The sequence below is a fragment of the Dipodomys spectabilis genome, unplaced genomic scaffold, assembly GCF_019054845.1.
Source record: "Dipodomys spectabilis isolate Male_0828 unplaced genomic scaffold, ASM1905484v1 ptg000073l, whole genome shotgun sequence".
Classification (NCBI taxonomy): domain Eukaryota; kingdom Metazoa; phylum Chordata; class Mammalia; order Rodentia; family Heteromyidae; genus Dipodomys; species Dipodomys spectabilis.
The window spans coordinates 3567705-3583014 of record NW_024870750.1 but is presented as its reverse complement, the minus strand read 5'-3'; the positions used below and the strand labels follow the sequence as shown (position 1 = coordinate 3583014).

General features: G+C 39.5%; 2 protein-coding genes across 2 annotated transcripts in view; both read right to left on the bottom strand.

Annotated features, from left to right (window-relative positions):
* Positions 1 to 15310, bottom strand: part of Kiaa0586 (KIAA0586 ortholog) — a 108647-nt gene that overhangs the window by 92782 nt on the left and 555 nt on the right. The window contains exons 2-4 of the mRNA XM_042682533.1: positions 14187 to 14254; positions 12187 to 12256; positions 10024 to 10093 (exon numbers count right to left, since the gene is read on the bottom strand). Of these exons, the coding sequence (XP_042538467.1) occupies positions 10024 to 10093; positions 12187 to 12256; positions 14187 to 14254 (208 nt within the window). The remainder of the gene's footprint in view (positions 1 to 10023; positions 10094 to 12186; positions 12257 to 14186; positions 14255 to 15310) is intronic.
* LOC122110007 (CDKN2AIP N-terminal-like protein) lies at positions 4934 to 5583 on the bottom strand. The gene has a single exon (XM_042682472.1). It carries the CDS (start codon positions 5581 to 5583, stop codon positions 5161 to 5163), a length of 423 nt encoding a protein of 140 aa, XP_042538406.1. The 3' UTR covers positions 4934 to 5160.

Here is a 15310-nt window from a genome sequence, read left to right as displayed (position 1 = left end):
AAAATCTGGCGGAAATGGATGCATTTTTAGAGAAATACAAGTTACCCAAACTGAGCAAAGAAGAAGTTAACCAATTAAATAAGCCAATATCCTATAATGAGATACAGGAAGCTATCAAAAGTCTTCCAACAAAAAAAAGCCCAGGACCAGATGGATTCACAGCAGAATTCTATAAGACCTTTAAAGAAGAACTAATACCCATACTCCTCAAGCTCTTCAGAGAAACAGAGAAGGAGGGAGCTATCCCAAACTCATTCTACGAAGCCAATATCACACTCATCCCCAAACCAGGCAAAGACCCAACCAAAAAGGAGAATTACAGGCCAATCTCCTTGATGAACACAGATGCAAAGATCCTTAACAAGATTCTAGCTAACAGAATCCAGAAACACATAAAAAAAATAATACACTATGATCAGGTAGGCTTCATCCCAGAGACACAGGGATGGTTTAACATACGTAAGTCAATAAATGTAATCCAGCATATCAACAGAGCCAAGGTCAAGAATCACATGATTATCGCCACAGATGCAGAAAAGGCCTTTGATAAAATTCAACATTCATTCATGCTAAAAGCTCTGGAGAAAATAGGAATAGAAGGAACATTTCTAAAAACAATAAAAGCCATTTATGACAGACCAATAGCCAATATTATACTTAATGGGGAAAAGCTACAACCAATCCTCCTAAAAACAGGAACAAGGCAAGGATGTCCACTGTCTCCACTCCTCTTCAACATAGTCCTAGAACCCTTAGCCAGGGCAATAAGGCAAGAAAAAGACATTAAAGGGATCCGCATAGGGAAAGAAGAAGTGAAACTATCCCTTTTTGCAGACGACATGATACTATACCTCCACGATCCCAAAAACTCCATCCCCAAACTTTTAGAAATCATAAGTCACTTCGGCAAAATAGCAGGATACAAAATAAACCCACAAAAATCAGTTGCCTTCCTATACACTGATAACGCACAGGAAGAGAGGGAAATAAAGGGAGCAACCCCATTCACAATAACCTCCCAAAAAATAAAATATTTAGGAATTAACCTAACCAAAGATGTAAAAGAACTATTTAATGAGAACTATAAAAAGTTAAAGAAAGAAATTGCAGAAGACACTAGGAAATGGAAAGACCTCCCATGCTCCTGGATAGGCCGACTTAATATAGTAAAGATGGTGATACTTCCAAAACTAATATACAAATTCAATGCAATTCCTATTAAAATCCCAATGACGTACATCACTGAAATACAGAAAACAGTCCAAAAATTTATATGGAACAACAAAAGACCTAGAATAGCCAAAACAATTCTAGGGGATAAAGACAATATGGGAGGGCTATCCATGCCGAACTTCAAACTCTACTACAGAGCTATAATCACAAAGACAGCATGGTACTGGCACAAAAACAGACCCGAAGACCAATGGAACAGAATAGAAGATCCAGATATAAATCCACAGGCCTACAGCCAGCTGATATTCGACAAAGGAGCCAAAGACATACAATGGAAGAAACACAGCCTCTTCAACCGCTGGTGCTGGGAAAACTGGGCAGCCACATGCAGAAAACTAAAAGTGGACCCCAGCCTATCACCATGCACCAACATCAACTCAAAATGGATTAAAGACCTTAACATTAAACCTGAATCTCTGAAACTACTGCAGGACAGAGTAGGAGAGACACTTGAACTAATAGGCACAGGAAGGAACTTCCTGAACAGAGTCCCAGGGTCACAACAAGTTGGAGAGAGACTCGACAAATGGGACTACCTTAAAATAAAAAGCTTCTGCACAGCTAAATCTATCGCAACTAAGCTAGAAAGACAACCAACTAATTGGGAAAAAATATTTACCAGCAATATATCAGACAAGGGGTTAACATCCTGTATATACAGGGAACTCAAGAAACTAATCCCTCCCAAACCTAACAAACCAATTACTAAATGGGCAAGGGAACTAAAGAGGGACTTCTCAAATGAAGAAATAAAAATGGCAAAGAAACACATGAGGAAATGTTCAGCATCCCTGTTGGTGAAGGAAATGCAAATAAAGACAACCCTGAGATACCACCTTACCCCAGTCAGAATGTCCCACATCCACAAATCAGCCAACGACAAATGCTGGAGGGGATGTGGAGAAAGAGGAACCCTATTACACTGCTGGTGGGAATGTACACTTATACAACCACTTTGGAAAGCAGTCTGGAGGGTCCTTAGAAAGCTAAAGATTGACCTCCCTTACGACCCAGTCATACCACTTCTAGGCATCTACCCTGAACAACAGGAACCAATATACAAGGACACGTGCACCTCCATGTTTATTGCAGCACTGTTCGCAATAGCTAGGATATGGAAACAACCTAGGTGCCCCACCACAGATGAACGGATCCAAAAATTGTGGTATCTATACACAATGGAATATTATGCAGCCATTAGAAATGACAAAATAATGGCATTTGCAGGGAAATGGATGGAGCTAGAAGGAATCATGTTGAGCGAGGTAAGCCAAGAACGAAGAGACAAACGGTACATGGTCTCCCTCATAAGTGGATGCTAAATCCAAAAGGTTAGGTGATACGACAAAACTAACAGGACTTAAGAAACAAAGAACTCCCGCTCATCTGGTTGAACCACTACTAAATATCCTCATGCTGCTGATCACAAATATGGTATATAACATGTGAACACTGTTATATATTACAGACTGTGGTAGACAATTTGCTCCAGGGAAGTTAGAATGAACTTGTGACTTTGAAATTATGTAATCATTTAATCACAATCAAAAAAAAAAAATTTGAATGGAACAATAATATATTGAATGCGGCGCTATTCCCTATCACAGTTGTAGTCACTTACTCCTGCATATATGTACATATTCTTTCCTTAGGTAAACTGAAAACAACCTGAACATCAATTAACAAAGGGCTGGCATATCACTGATGTTCAACATACATTTAACCAACTGAAGGATAGTCCACCTTTAGTCCAGCTGATTAGGAGGCTGAGGCAGAAGGAGGGCTTGAGCCCACAAATCTAAGGCTAACCTAGGGTATACCGGAAAATCCTGTCTCAAAGAAACAAAAACACCACGCCTGGTGTTATATACCTATAATCCCAGCAATCAGGAGTGACTTACTCTTGACTAACAAGAAAAATAACATTATAAGGCTAGACAATTGCTTATTTGTAAGCATTTTGTATTGTTGTTGGTGCTGTCCTTTTTTTTTAATCAGTCGTGGGGCTTGAACTTTGGGCCTGGGCGCTGTCCCTCAGCTCTTCAGCTCAAGGCTAGCATTCTACCACTTGAGCCACAGCGCCACTTCCAGTTTTCTGGTGGTTTATTTGAGATAAGAGTCTCACTGACTTTCCTGCCCAGGCTGGGGTTGGCTTTGAACTGTGATCCTCAGATCTCAGCCTCCTGTTCCAGGCATGAGCCACTAACATCCAGCAACCAAGATAGTGGATCCTAGAATACAAGCTTATTGAATAAAGGTTTATATTGCAACAAGCGTGAGCCACTGGCGCCTGGCCTGCTGTTTGTTTTTTAAGATAGGGTCTCTCTATGTTGCCCAGGCTGGCCTGGACAACAATAGGCCTGGGCAACTCACAATCCTGGGTCAGTCTGATCCTACATTGGCTTCTGCATAGCTGAGATTACAGACAGGTGTGTACAACCATGCCCATTTCTTTTTTTTTGTTTTTGTTTTAACCATGCCCATTTCTTTCTTTCTTTCTTTCTTTTTCACAATGGAAAGGATACTTTATTAGGGTTTTGATCATACAGGAAATCCATGAGACAAAGGTGAATTGGACATTGATGGGCTTTTTTTTTTTCCATATTGTAAAGAAATTTTAAGCCTCATGAATTTGCAAACAATCATAGTGGAAAAAAGCTAGGCTGCATTTGAGGAAAAGATGTGGCTAACACTCAAAGAACTGTGCTTGGCCCTCAACATTTGCTATCTTAATCCTTGCCATAGCTCTCTATGGTATTCTAATAGGAAACAGGTCTGAGGTTACAGATCGGAGACCCTGACTTCACTGGATCCCTCCTATTGGTCACTAGGGAGAACAGAACTAGAGGCTGCACAGAGTAGCCCCTATGAGGCATGCTGCCTGGCCTTCATTTCCCTCCATGAGTGAGTGCGAGCCCATCTCTGCCTCAGACACCATGTTCCCCACCAGCCCTGCTCCTCACTTCCAGTGGCTAGCTTACCTGTATTCACCAGTAGATTAAACTAAGGCAAGTGCCACAGTCTCAGTTACCAGTTTCCTGTACTAAGCTCCGTACTTACAGTGAGGGGTTCTGTTGCAGTAGTTACACTACCTCCTGTAATGAAGCCCCTCTTGTTGCCTATACCTAAATGTATAGACTTAATGGTGCGACTAAACAAAAGGACACTAAGGCAGCACAGAACACATACATTAACTAACAGAGGAATATTAAAATACCAAATTCTCAGTATTTCTTGAGAGAATACATGCAAGACATGTTCTCAAGTCTGGAAGATCCAGAGACAAGAACAACATGGGTTTACTGAGCTGCCTGGAAGACCAGCCGAATGAATTTCCTATCAATGAACTTTATTTACTTATTATCTACAGTCCTGGGAACAGAACCCAGGGCCCTGAGCATCCCTGGCAAGTGATCTGCCACTGAGCTTACATCCCCATTCCCCGATGAATTTTAAAATAAGGCAAATACTTTTCTGTAGGCTGCATCTTCCCATGAGCTAGCTCATGGCACCTCAGGCCTATGACTGACTCTAATTTCTTACAAGAAGGTAAGTATGTATAGCTGTACACTAGGGGCATGGTATAACGGATCTGGTTTGCCTCAGTAGGGAACAAAACGGTCCAAAAAACAATCACATAAGGTACATTGTTGAAAAATCTAAACTATTAGATCAACTTCAAAAAAGGGGGCATTTTGCTTGTACAATGATGAATTAGACAATTTTTAAATACATAAATATCCATGCATACTTTTGCAGCAATAGCTACGGGAGGAATGCAGACTTTTAAAGGCCCATGTAGGCTGATTCCTTGTCATTCCAACTTCTATGTTGGCAATGGGAAGAATCATGAGAGCTGCCATGCTGTCACCCCAGCTTCCTCTTTCTGCCTGCCGCCGGTGATGGAAAGGTGGTAAATCTTCTGCCTTAGCTTTGATGCTTTTTCATTAATTCACTTCTGGTTGTAAATTGTGGAAGATCTTCCACTTCAATCCCATCAGCCATCTCCATCACCTTGTCTAGAAGATCTTTATTATAACTGCAGCCCAGGAAGAGGTGGTAGGCCCAGACCATGGAGAGGGACAGCAACTGGTCCAGGCGGCCGCCACCGTCGGGCGGGTCACGGTAGTCGGGCAGGTCACGGTAGTCGGGCAGATGGCGCAGGATGAATTCCATGCAGGCCTTCCATTGCTTCTTGCTCTCTGAGTAGGAGCGGAACTGCTCGGCGAAGTCTGCCGCCACCTGCCGCACCCCAGGTGCGGCAGTGGCCGTCTCGCCACCAACCATGACTCCGGCGGCTGCCGCCAAAGTCCCGACCCGTCCGCGCCTTCCCGACAAGCACTGCCCCATGCCCATTTCTGTACAGGCATTTAAGATTTACTTTTTCCAATTACTAACCTAATGAATGCTTAGTGTAGTAAGTGTAAAGAGCACATATAGAACATGAATTTATTTATGAAGCACCCACAGTTTAGATTATTAGGAGATCATTTTGACCCAAGAATTTTCTTTCCACACATCCTTCTTTGTACTAGAAAATGACACGAGGTCCATTTTACTACAAGTAAACTATTACAAAGTATTTACAAGAAAATGTTGTTACAGCTCTGCTTCAGGACCCTCTCTTCACAAGAACAAGGCTAAACTTTAGGGCATCTCTGAAGCTATTTTTGTTGTTGTTGTTGTTGATCGTGGGGCTTGAACTCTGGGCCTGAGTACTCTCCAATAAACCACTAGAAAAAAAAAACGCAAGTGGTGCTGTAGCTCAAGTGGTAGAGTGCTGGCCTTGAGCTGAAGAGCGCAGGGACAGTGCTCAAGCCCAGAGTTCAAGCTCCACAACCAACCAAAAAAAAAAAAAAAAAAAGAGTTTCACAGACTTTCCTGCCCAGGCTGGCTTTGAACTGCAATCCTCAGATCTCAGCCTTTTGAGTAGCTAGGATTACAGGAGTGAGCCACTGGCACCCAGCTTATGACTGTCAGTTCTATCTCCAAATCAATTTAAAAATCTATCTACTGTATTACAATACAGAATGGCTTATACTCTTACCCAACCTTCCCAATGTATTCAGGACCAATTTAATCCATCTCAAAAGATTTCTGAAGCTGTGTACCAGTGGTTCATACCTATAATCTCAGCTACTCAGGAGGCTGAGATCTAAGAATCACAGTTCAAGCCAGTCTGGGCAGGAAAGTCAAAGAGACTCTTACATCCAATTAACCACACACAAAACACACAAACCCAGAAGTGGAACTGTGACTAAAGTGCTAGAGTACTAGCCTTGAGGGCAAATGCATAGGGACAGTACACACACACACACACACACACACACACACAAATAATAGCAACAACAAACAAAAAAGATTCCTAAAAGCTCCATAACTACTTTGTCTCCTAGGCTAAGTAGTCCAGGCCTTTTCCAATTCATGTTTTCACATCACTACAAGAACATTATTAAGAAGTGAACACTTGGGCTGGGAAGGTGGATCAGTGGTAGAGTGTTTGTTTGCCTTCCATGCATGAGGCCCTGGGTTCGATTCCTCAGCACCACATAAGCAAAAAGAAAAAAGCCGGAAGTGGTGCTGTGACTCAAGTGGTAGAGTGCTAGCCTTGAGCTGAAGAGCTGAGGGACAGCACCCAGGCCCAGAGTTCAGGCCCCACGACCGACAAAAAAAAAAAAAAAATTAACACTTAAACATTTAAAAAAATGTTTAAATTATTTGCCATTAAAGTTCAAATGGATAAACTACTTACTCTAGATATTCTGGCCAGACTATCCATTTCTCAAAGGCTCTAGTCTATCTTACCATTATAGCTTCACAGCACATTATATTAAACAGAACAAGTTCTTCTTATCACTTCATTTCTGTCACATCTACAGTTAAGGTTACATATACATAAAATACACATAGTTGAGATTAGCAAAGGTAATGCTGGAAACAATTTCACATACTCTAGAAAAATACAGTGTATATGCAGACACACATAAGACACACATATACATTCTTTTTTTTTTTTGGGTCCGACAATAAAAAAAAAACTACTTTGCCAAATTCCAATTCACCACTATTCTTACTACCCACCCCCTCAATCAAAGTTTACTATAGCACAACTTACAAGGTAATTTTATTTTAGAGACAGGATATTGTTATGCCAACTACGCTTGTTTTGAATCCCTGGGCTCAAATGATCCTTCTGCATCAGTCTCCCAAGTAGCTGGGACTATGTACACTATTACACTCATCTTCCTAAGGTAAGTGTAGACAGATTAAGATTTTTATAGTACTCCATTTTCCCACCAAGAACACCCTGAGTCTCTTAATGCATCCTAACTTTAGTCTGCTTCTTTGGCAAGTTTATACATTTCTTTTTTTTTTTTTCTTTTTTTGCCGGTCACGGGGCCTGAACTCTGGGCCTGGGCGCTGTCCCTCAGCTCTTCAGCTCAAGGCTAGCACTCTACCACTTGAGCCACAGCGCCACTTCCAGCTTTTTTTTTTTTTTTTTTTCTGCTTATGTGATACTTGAGGAACCGAACCCAGGGCCTTATGCATGCAAGGTAAGCAATCTATCACTGAGCCACCTTCTCAGCTCAAGTTTATAGATTTCTGATTATAAATAGTCCTAACTTTTTTTGGTGATAAGTTGCTGTGATATTCTTAAAGTTTTATTATTAGATAATATACTGATTATCTACCTTCCCAAACTTTATGGAAAAATTTCTGAATTAGTGATATTGAATGTCCTAAGTGTAGGATATTTTCTACACATAATAACTTTGCTTCTCCTCTCTCAATATTTATGATTCCATTTTCTTATCTAACTGCTACAGTTAAGACTTCCAAATTAGATTTGAAAAAAATTGCTATTTTGTCATGTTAAATACCACATTATGAAACTGTACCCCTCTGTACATCACTTGTATAATAACAATTGTTTTTAATTTTTAAATAAGAAACTCACATTAACTAATTAGTTTGCAATAAATATTTTATTTCATGGTAATAATCTATTATTCTATATGAATTTTAAAGAGGGGTCGGTGGGAATAGTTAGGAGAGTAAGAAGTGAATATGAAATCATTAAATGGTTGATTTGTTAAAGGTTGGTCACATATACTTTCTCATTTGATCCAAGGATAGAAATTTATTAACAGTTCAGGAATTATTAATGAAGCAGTGGCTGTGGAGTAGACTGTCTGGGCCTCATTTGTAAAGTGGGAACATTACTAGACATGCTAGCCTTTTATACAGGTTAAGGAAGAATACGCAAGAAGGACTGATGCAAGGAGCATAGTAAGTGCTATACTAGAATTTGTGATTATCACTTTAAAATATTGCTACATTCCTAGGCTAAATTATACTTGATCATTGTGCATAGATCTTTCAATATATGTAACAATTTCTGTAGCTAATAATTTAAGATAAAACATAAATACAAATATTTCTTTAACGCTCTGAAAAATATTAGATTTAATTAGTTTATTCTAAGAACTTAAAAAAAAAAAACTAATAAAGACAGGCGCCGGTGGCTTATGCCCATAAGCCTAGCTACTCAGGAGGCTGACATCTAAAGATCATGGTTCAAATCCAGACCAAGCAGGAATGTCTGTGAGACTTATCTCCAATTAACCACCAGAAAACCAGAAGCAGCACTATGGCTCAAGTGGTAGAGTACTTGCCTTGAGCTGAACTGTTGAGGGACAGAACTCAGGCCCAGCATTCAAGCCCCACAACCAACAACAACAAAAGACACAAAAAAAATTAATAATATAAACAAAAATACCTCGGAAGAAATAATTTTAGGTTTTGGTAATTGGGTTAGGCTATCTCATAAAATACATGAGAAGTGTTCATTGATTTTCTTTGTGCTGAAGCAGAATATTACATAAATATAATCTAGTTCTTGAAAAATGTCAAGTACTCAAACAAAATAAATATATGTAAATATTTATATATGTACGTATATGCATTTACACACACACACAAAACTATAATGAAGGAGGTATGAGGAAGTAATTTAAGAGCTAAATCCTACCAGTAGGATAACGACATTTTACATTCAATAAATAAAAAATAATTTAAGGGAAGGGAGGTAGGGAGTGTGAATCTGGGGGTAAAATTGCTTGGAATACAGTATAAACATGTGGAGATGTAACAATAAAAACTCTCCCTGTATAACTAATATAAGCCAAGTGTTTAAAAGGAATAAGGAGGAATAAAGACCTTCCCCCAAAAAAAAGAAACTAAAAAAATAGTAATATAGGTATATTACTTATAAACTCCTTCTCAGAAGAAATAAAAGAATTAAAAGTGCCTATCTTTGGGAGCATATCTGGTAGTTAAGGAATGGTGGTTTTCAGTTATAAGTTTTTCATACTATATGACTTTTTAAAATGACGTACTTTTACTAATTTCATTAAAGATTATTTTGTACAAACACACATACACATATACTAGAAATTCTACAAAACTTGGATGGTGACAGATCGTTTCCATAGGTTATGAGTGTTCTATGAGTTAATATATTCTGTAAAATTGAGATAATAATAGAATCTATTTCATCATATTTTGTGTTAGACAAATTAATGTAGTATATTCCCAGAACAGAACTTCTGTAACACTTGTTGCCACTGAGCACCTTCAGGTATGTGCAGCACCATGAAAAATGCTTTATACATATTACCACACATTGTATCATGTAGAGACAACAAACGGTTCCTGTGTGCAAAGTACAAATGAGGCTGATTTTAAGCACAATGTATGATCCCACTATTTTCTGTTAATAAAACTTACTTTTGCTTTAGAACTGTTCTTAGAGCATCTTTCTGTCCCACTGTGTACTGAGAAATAAGGATGTCATTTGCTGCAAAATCAAAATATAATATTTCAGATTCCTGAAAATAAATTATAATATGCTACTCCAAATTGTCAACTTTGTAAAGTAAGAGAATAACTAGGAATTTAGTATCCCTCAATTTTAAAAAAAGGCAAGGAAGATCAGAGGATCACAGTTCAAAGGTAGCCCAGGCAAAAAAGTTCCTGTGATACTCTTCAATTAATCACCTAAAAACCTTACGTGGGCCTGTGGCTCAAGTGCTAGAGTGCTAGCCTTGAGCACAAAGAAGCTCAGGGATAGCACCAAGGCCCTGAGTTCAAGCATGACAACCAACAGAAAAAAAAGGCAAGGAATAAATTAATAAAATTACAGTCTTAGCCAATAAAAATATATACTCATAAACAGTAGAAATTAAATACAGTTTTGAAAATCTTTTTTTTTTTTTGGTCATGGATCTTGAACTCTGAGCCTGGATGGTGTCCCTGAGCTCTTCAGCTCAAGGCTAGCACTCTACCACTTGAGCCACAGCACCACTTCCGGTTTTCTGGAGATTACAGGGGCTGGGAAGGTGGCTCAGTGGTAGAGTGCTTGCCTTGCATGCATGAGGCCCTGGGTTCGATTCCTCAGCACCACATAAGCAAAAAGAAAAAAGCCGGAAGTGGTGCTGTGGCTCAAGTGGTAGAGCGCTAGCCTTGAGCTGAAGAGCTGAGGGACAGCGCCTAAGCCCAGAGTTCAGGCCCCACGACCAGACCTTCCCCCCCATCCCACCGCCCCCCCCCCCAAAAAAAAAGTCTTACAGGCTTTCTTGCCCAGGCTGGCTTAGAACTGCAATCCTCAGATCTCAGCCTCCTGAGTAGCTAGGATTATAGGCATGAGCCTGTAAGTAAGTGCCCAGCTTCTTTAAAAAATCTTGAGGGGGGCTGGGAAGGTGGCTCAGTGGTAGAGCACTTGCCTTGCATGTCTGGGGCCCTGGGTTTGATTCCTCAGCACCACATAAGCAAAAAGAAAAAAGCCGGAAGTGGCGCTGTGGCTCAAGTAGTAGAGCGCTAGCCTTGAGCTGAAGAGCTCAGGGACAGCGCCCAGGCCCAGAGTTCAGGCCCCACGACCGGACCAAAAAAAAAAAAAAAATCTTGAGGGTGCACTAGGGGTACATACCTAAATCTCAACATTTAGTAGGCTAGGATTGGGAGACCTAAAGTTCAAATTCAGCTTGGCTACAGAGTGAAACATTCTTTTAGACACTATCTTAAAAAAATAATAATAGCGGAAACAAAACAAAACCTGATGCTAGGTGCCAGTGGCTTGAAGCTGATATTTGAGGATCGATATTCAGAACCAACCTAGTAGACAAATTCAAGAGACCTTATCTCTAGCTAACCACCAAAAAGCCAGAACTGGAGACAAGTCTCAAGTGGTAAAGCACCAGACATGACTAAAAAAACCAAGCTAGAAAGATATGCCCTGAGTTCAAGCCCCAGTACTGGCACACACACATTAAAAAATAAAAAATAAAACCCTTACCAAACACTTTAGAAAAAAACCATTTAAAATAAAATAACACAAATTTCTTAAAAATTTGTGAATGAATAAAAGTTGGAGCTTGAACTCAGGGCCTAGGCACTATCCTTGGCTTTTTGGTGCTCAAGGCTAGCATCCTACCACTTTGAGCCACAGTGACACTTTCTGTTTTTTGGTCCTTAACTGGAGAGAAGAGTCTCATGAATTTTCCTGTTCAGGCTGACTTCAAAACTCAATCCTCAGATCTTAGCCTTCTGAATAGTTTAGGATTACAGGCATGAGCTGCCAGCACCTGGATGAATAAAACTTTTCAGAGGGACTTTTAAAGTCTATTGAAAGAAAATCAAATCAAACATGGGGCTGGGGAAGGTGGCTCAGTGGTAGAGTGCTTGCCTTGCATGCATAAGGCCCTGGGTTCGATTCCTCAGCACCACATAAGCAGAAAAAGCTGGAAGTGGCACTATGGCTCTAGTGATAGAGTGCTAGCCTTGAGCTGAAGAGCTGAGGGACAGCACCCAGGCCCAGAGTTCAGGCCCCATGACCGGCAAAAAAAAAAAAAAAGAAAATCAAATCAAGCAAATAAATGACTTTTATTCTTTTACCTTTTTCTCTGTTGTTCTCTTCTGTTTGATCCAAAGGTAGCTCATGCACCACAATATCTTTGGAAAAACCCTTTGGGATATGAAAGGAAAAAGAGAGAAACTACATAAGTATTTATGATTACAAGTACCATCAAGTACCATTTGCTAGTCATGTGAATACTGTTTCCTGAGAGGTAGGGGTATGCTTTATATCTTTCATTACTAGACAATGCTTATTGCCTTGAAGCTACTCAAGTATTAGTTCAATGAGTACAGTGCAGTCAGAGGAATGAATAAACAAGTAAACAAATATGATGCTGAAATTCACTCTGTTTGATACTTACTGTGCCTTAAGCAGAACAAATCATTTAGTACTTAATAATTCAGTTACTTTACTTAAATGTGAAAATCTGACTCAAATGAAGTGGATAAGGATGATCAATTAGTGTCACAACATTGCATGTTAATCATAGCATTCTTTGTTATTGAGTTAATATGTGGTCTCAAAAAGTTGTTTTTTTTAAAAAAATTTTTGTCAGTTGTGGGGCTTGAACTCTGGGTCCGGGCATTGTCCCTCAGCTCTTCAGCTCAAGGCAAGTGACCTACCACTTGAGCCACAGCACTACTTCCGGTTTTCTAGTGGTTTATTGGAGATAAGAGTCTCACGGCCTTTCCTGCCCGGGCTGGCTTTGAACCGCAATCCTCAGATCTCAACCTCCTAAGTAGCTAGGATTACAGGCGTGAGCCACTGGCACCTGGGAAAAGGTTTCTTTTTATAGTAACACCTACTGGCAAACAGTTTTTACTCCTATATACAATCTAGACTTCAACTTAAAGATTCTAGTCATTGCTGACACACTACAACTTTTATCATACTACAGTCGTTCCAGTGTTGCTCTTCACTCTTTTTTTTTTTTTTTTTGTCAGTCGTGGGGCTTGAACTCTGGGCCTAGGCACTGTCCCTGCGCTCTTCAGCTCAAGACAAGCACTCTACCGCTTGAGCCACAGCGCCACTTCTGGTTTTCTGGTGGTTTATAGGAGATAAAAAGTCTTACAGACTTTTCTGCCCGGGCTGGCTTTGAACTGCAATCCTCAGATCTCAGCCTCCTAAGTAGCTAGGATTACAGGCGTGAGCCACTAGCGCCAGGCTAGTGAAAGAAAGAGTCATAAGAGAATTTCTTCAAGAGTGTCTATTGATGACAGGATGACAACTTTCTTTAAAAAAATAAAAAAAAAAGCCGGTCTGGGAATGTGGCTTACTGATAAGAGTGCTTGCCTAGCATGGATGAAACCCTGGGTTTGATTCCTCAATTCCACATAAACAGAAAAAGCCAGAAGTAATGTTGTGGCTCAAGCGGTAGAGTGCTAGCCTTGAGCAAAAGAAGCTCATAGACAGTGCCCAGGCCCTGAGTTCAAGCCCTAGGATTAGCAATAACAACAATAAAAAGGTCAATGAGTTGGGACACTGGTGGCTCACTTCTATAATCCTACCTACCAGAAGGCTGAGATCTGAGGATCATGGTTTGAAGCCAGTCTGGGCAGGCAAATTCAACCTACTCTTCTGAGCAATTAACCAGCAAAAAGGCAGAGATATGGCTCAAGTGATAAAGCTAAGGAAGAGCTCAAGGATTTGAGTTCAAGCCCCACTATGAACACACACACAAACACACACACACACTAGTGAAATAGTTATATTTAATGCTGCAATCACTATTCAAGTCACAGTGGTAATATCTAAAACATTTCTCTTTATATGCAGTATCTAAGCAAAATGAATAAACTGCTCACTTATTGATATATTGCTAATCAAGCATACTTTCAGAATACCTTACTTGATAACACTGAAAATTTCAGCATGATTAACATGCTTCAAAATCCTTTTGCACCACTGAGGGCATGGTTCAAGGGGTAGAATAACTGCATAGCAATCACAAGGGCCTGAAATAAACCCCAGTACTGAAAAAAATAAAACACATGAATGAATAAATAATGTCTATGTTTTAAAAAATTACTTTGCTTACGTTTTCTGATCCAGTGGGATTTTCTAACAGATGCTGGTGATTTCTTTCAGAAGTTAAATTTGATGTACCTAAGAAAACATAGGAATAAATCTGAGTTGTCTTTAAAACTAGATTTTTTTTGTATAAAACCTATATAGGCATAATTTAAGAATTATATAAGCATGATTCCAAACTTCCATATTAATATGAGATCCAAATTGGAAGTCATTTGGCATGCAAAATAAATTCTGTAGGGGATGTGAAGGGGGTAAGTATAGACAATCAAAGACATAAATATGTTTAAAAATACTTCAGTTCCATGTGGACAAAGGGATTTATCAGAAACAAACTATAGCTATGATGCAAAAGCCTGATTTAACATTTGCTATGATGTTACTTTATCTCAAAAGAAGTAGCATTCTGAAGCATTTGTTGTTCTGTACATATACTCACTAATTTGAACCTTACCGTAACTAGTACAATTTACAGTAAAGTGGGTAAAGCATATGTTATCTTCATTTTCACTGAATTAAAGACAGGATAAGTAAATTGAAATATAGAAGTCATCAAAGGACTTAAATAGTGCTTTTCAATCATGCCAATCTAGATAGGACTATCCAAAAAGAAGGCAGATTGGGGCTCCAGTGGCTCACAACTGAAGAGGCTGAGAGCTGAGGCTAGAAGTTTGAAGCCAGACTGAGTAGACAAATCCCAGAGACTCTTATCTCCAATTAACCAGCAAAAAGCCAGAAGCGGGTAGAGTGCCAACCTTGTGAAAAAGCCAAGCAAGAGCTTGAAGCACTGAGTTCAAGCATCAGTACTCGCATGACATACACACACAGACACAGACAGACACACACACACACACACACACACTCACACAAACACCACTTTAAACAACAAAAATAATTTGTTAAAAGCTCTGCTGGGTAAAATTAAACTCATAATACAAAGATACAATCCATCATAGATGAAAACATAAAACAAAATGCAAAAAAACATTCAAAGGAAAGTATAGTAGGAAATCTGAAAGCTTCATTCATTCTATCCATTCAAACATTTTGTAGACTGCCTGGTCATTTTTCCAGAGAAGAGGGCCACTTTTCACAAATCTGTATAAGAGACACGCTTGAAAATTTGGTTAT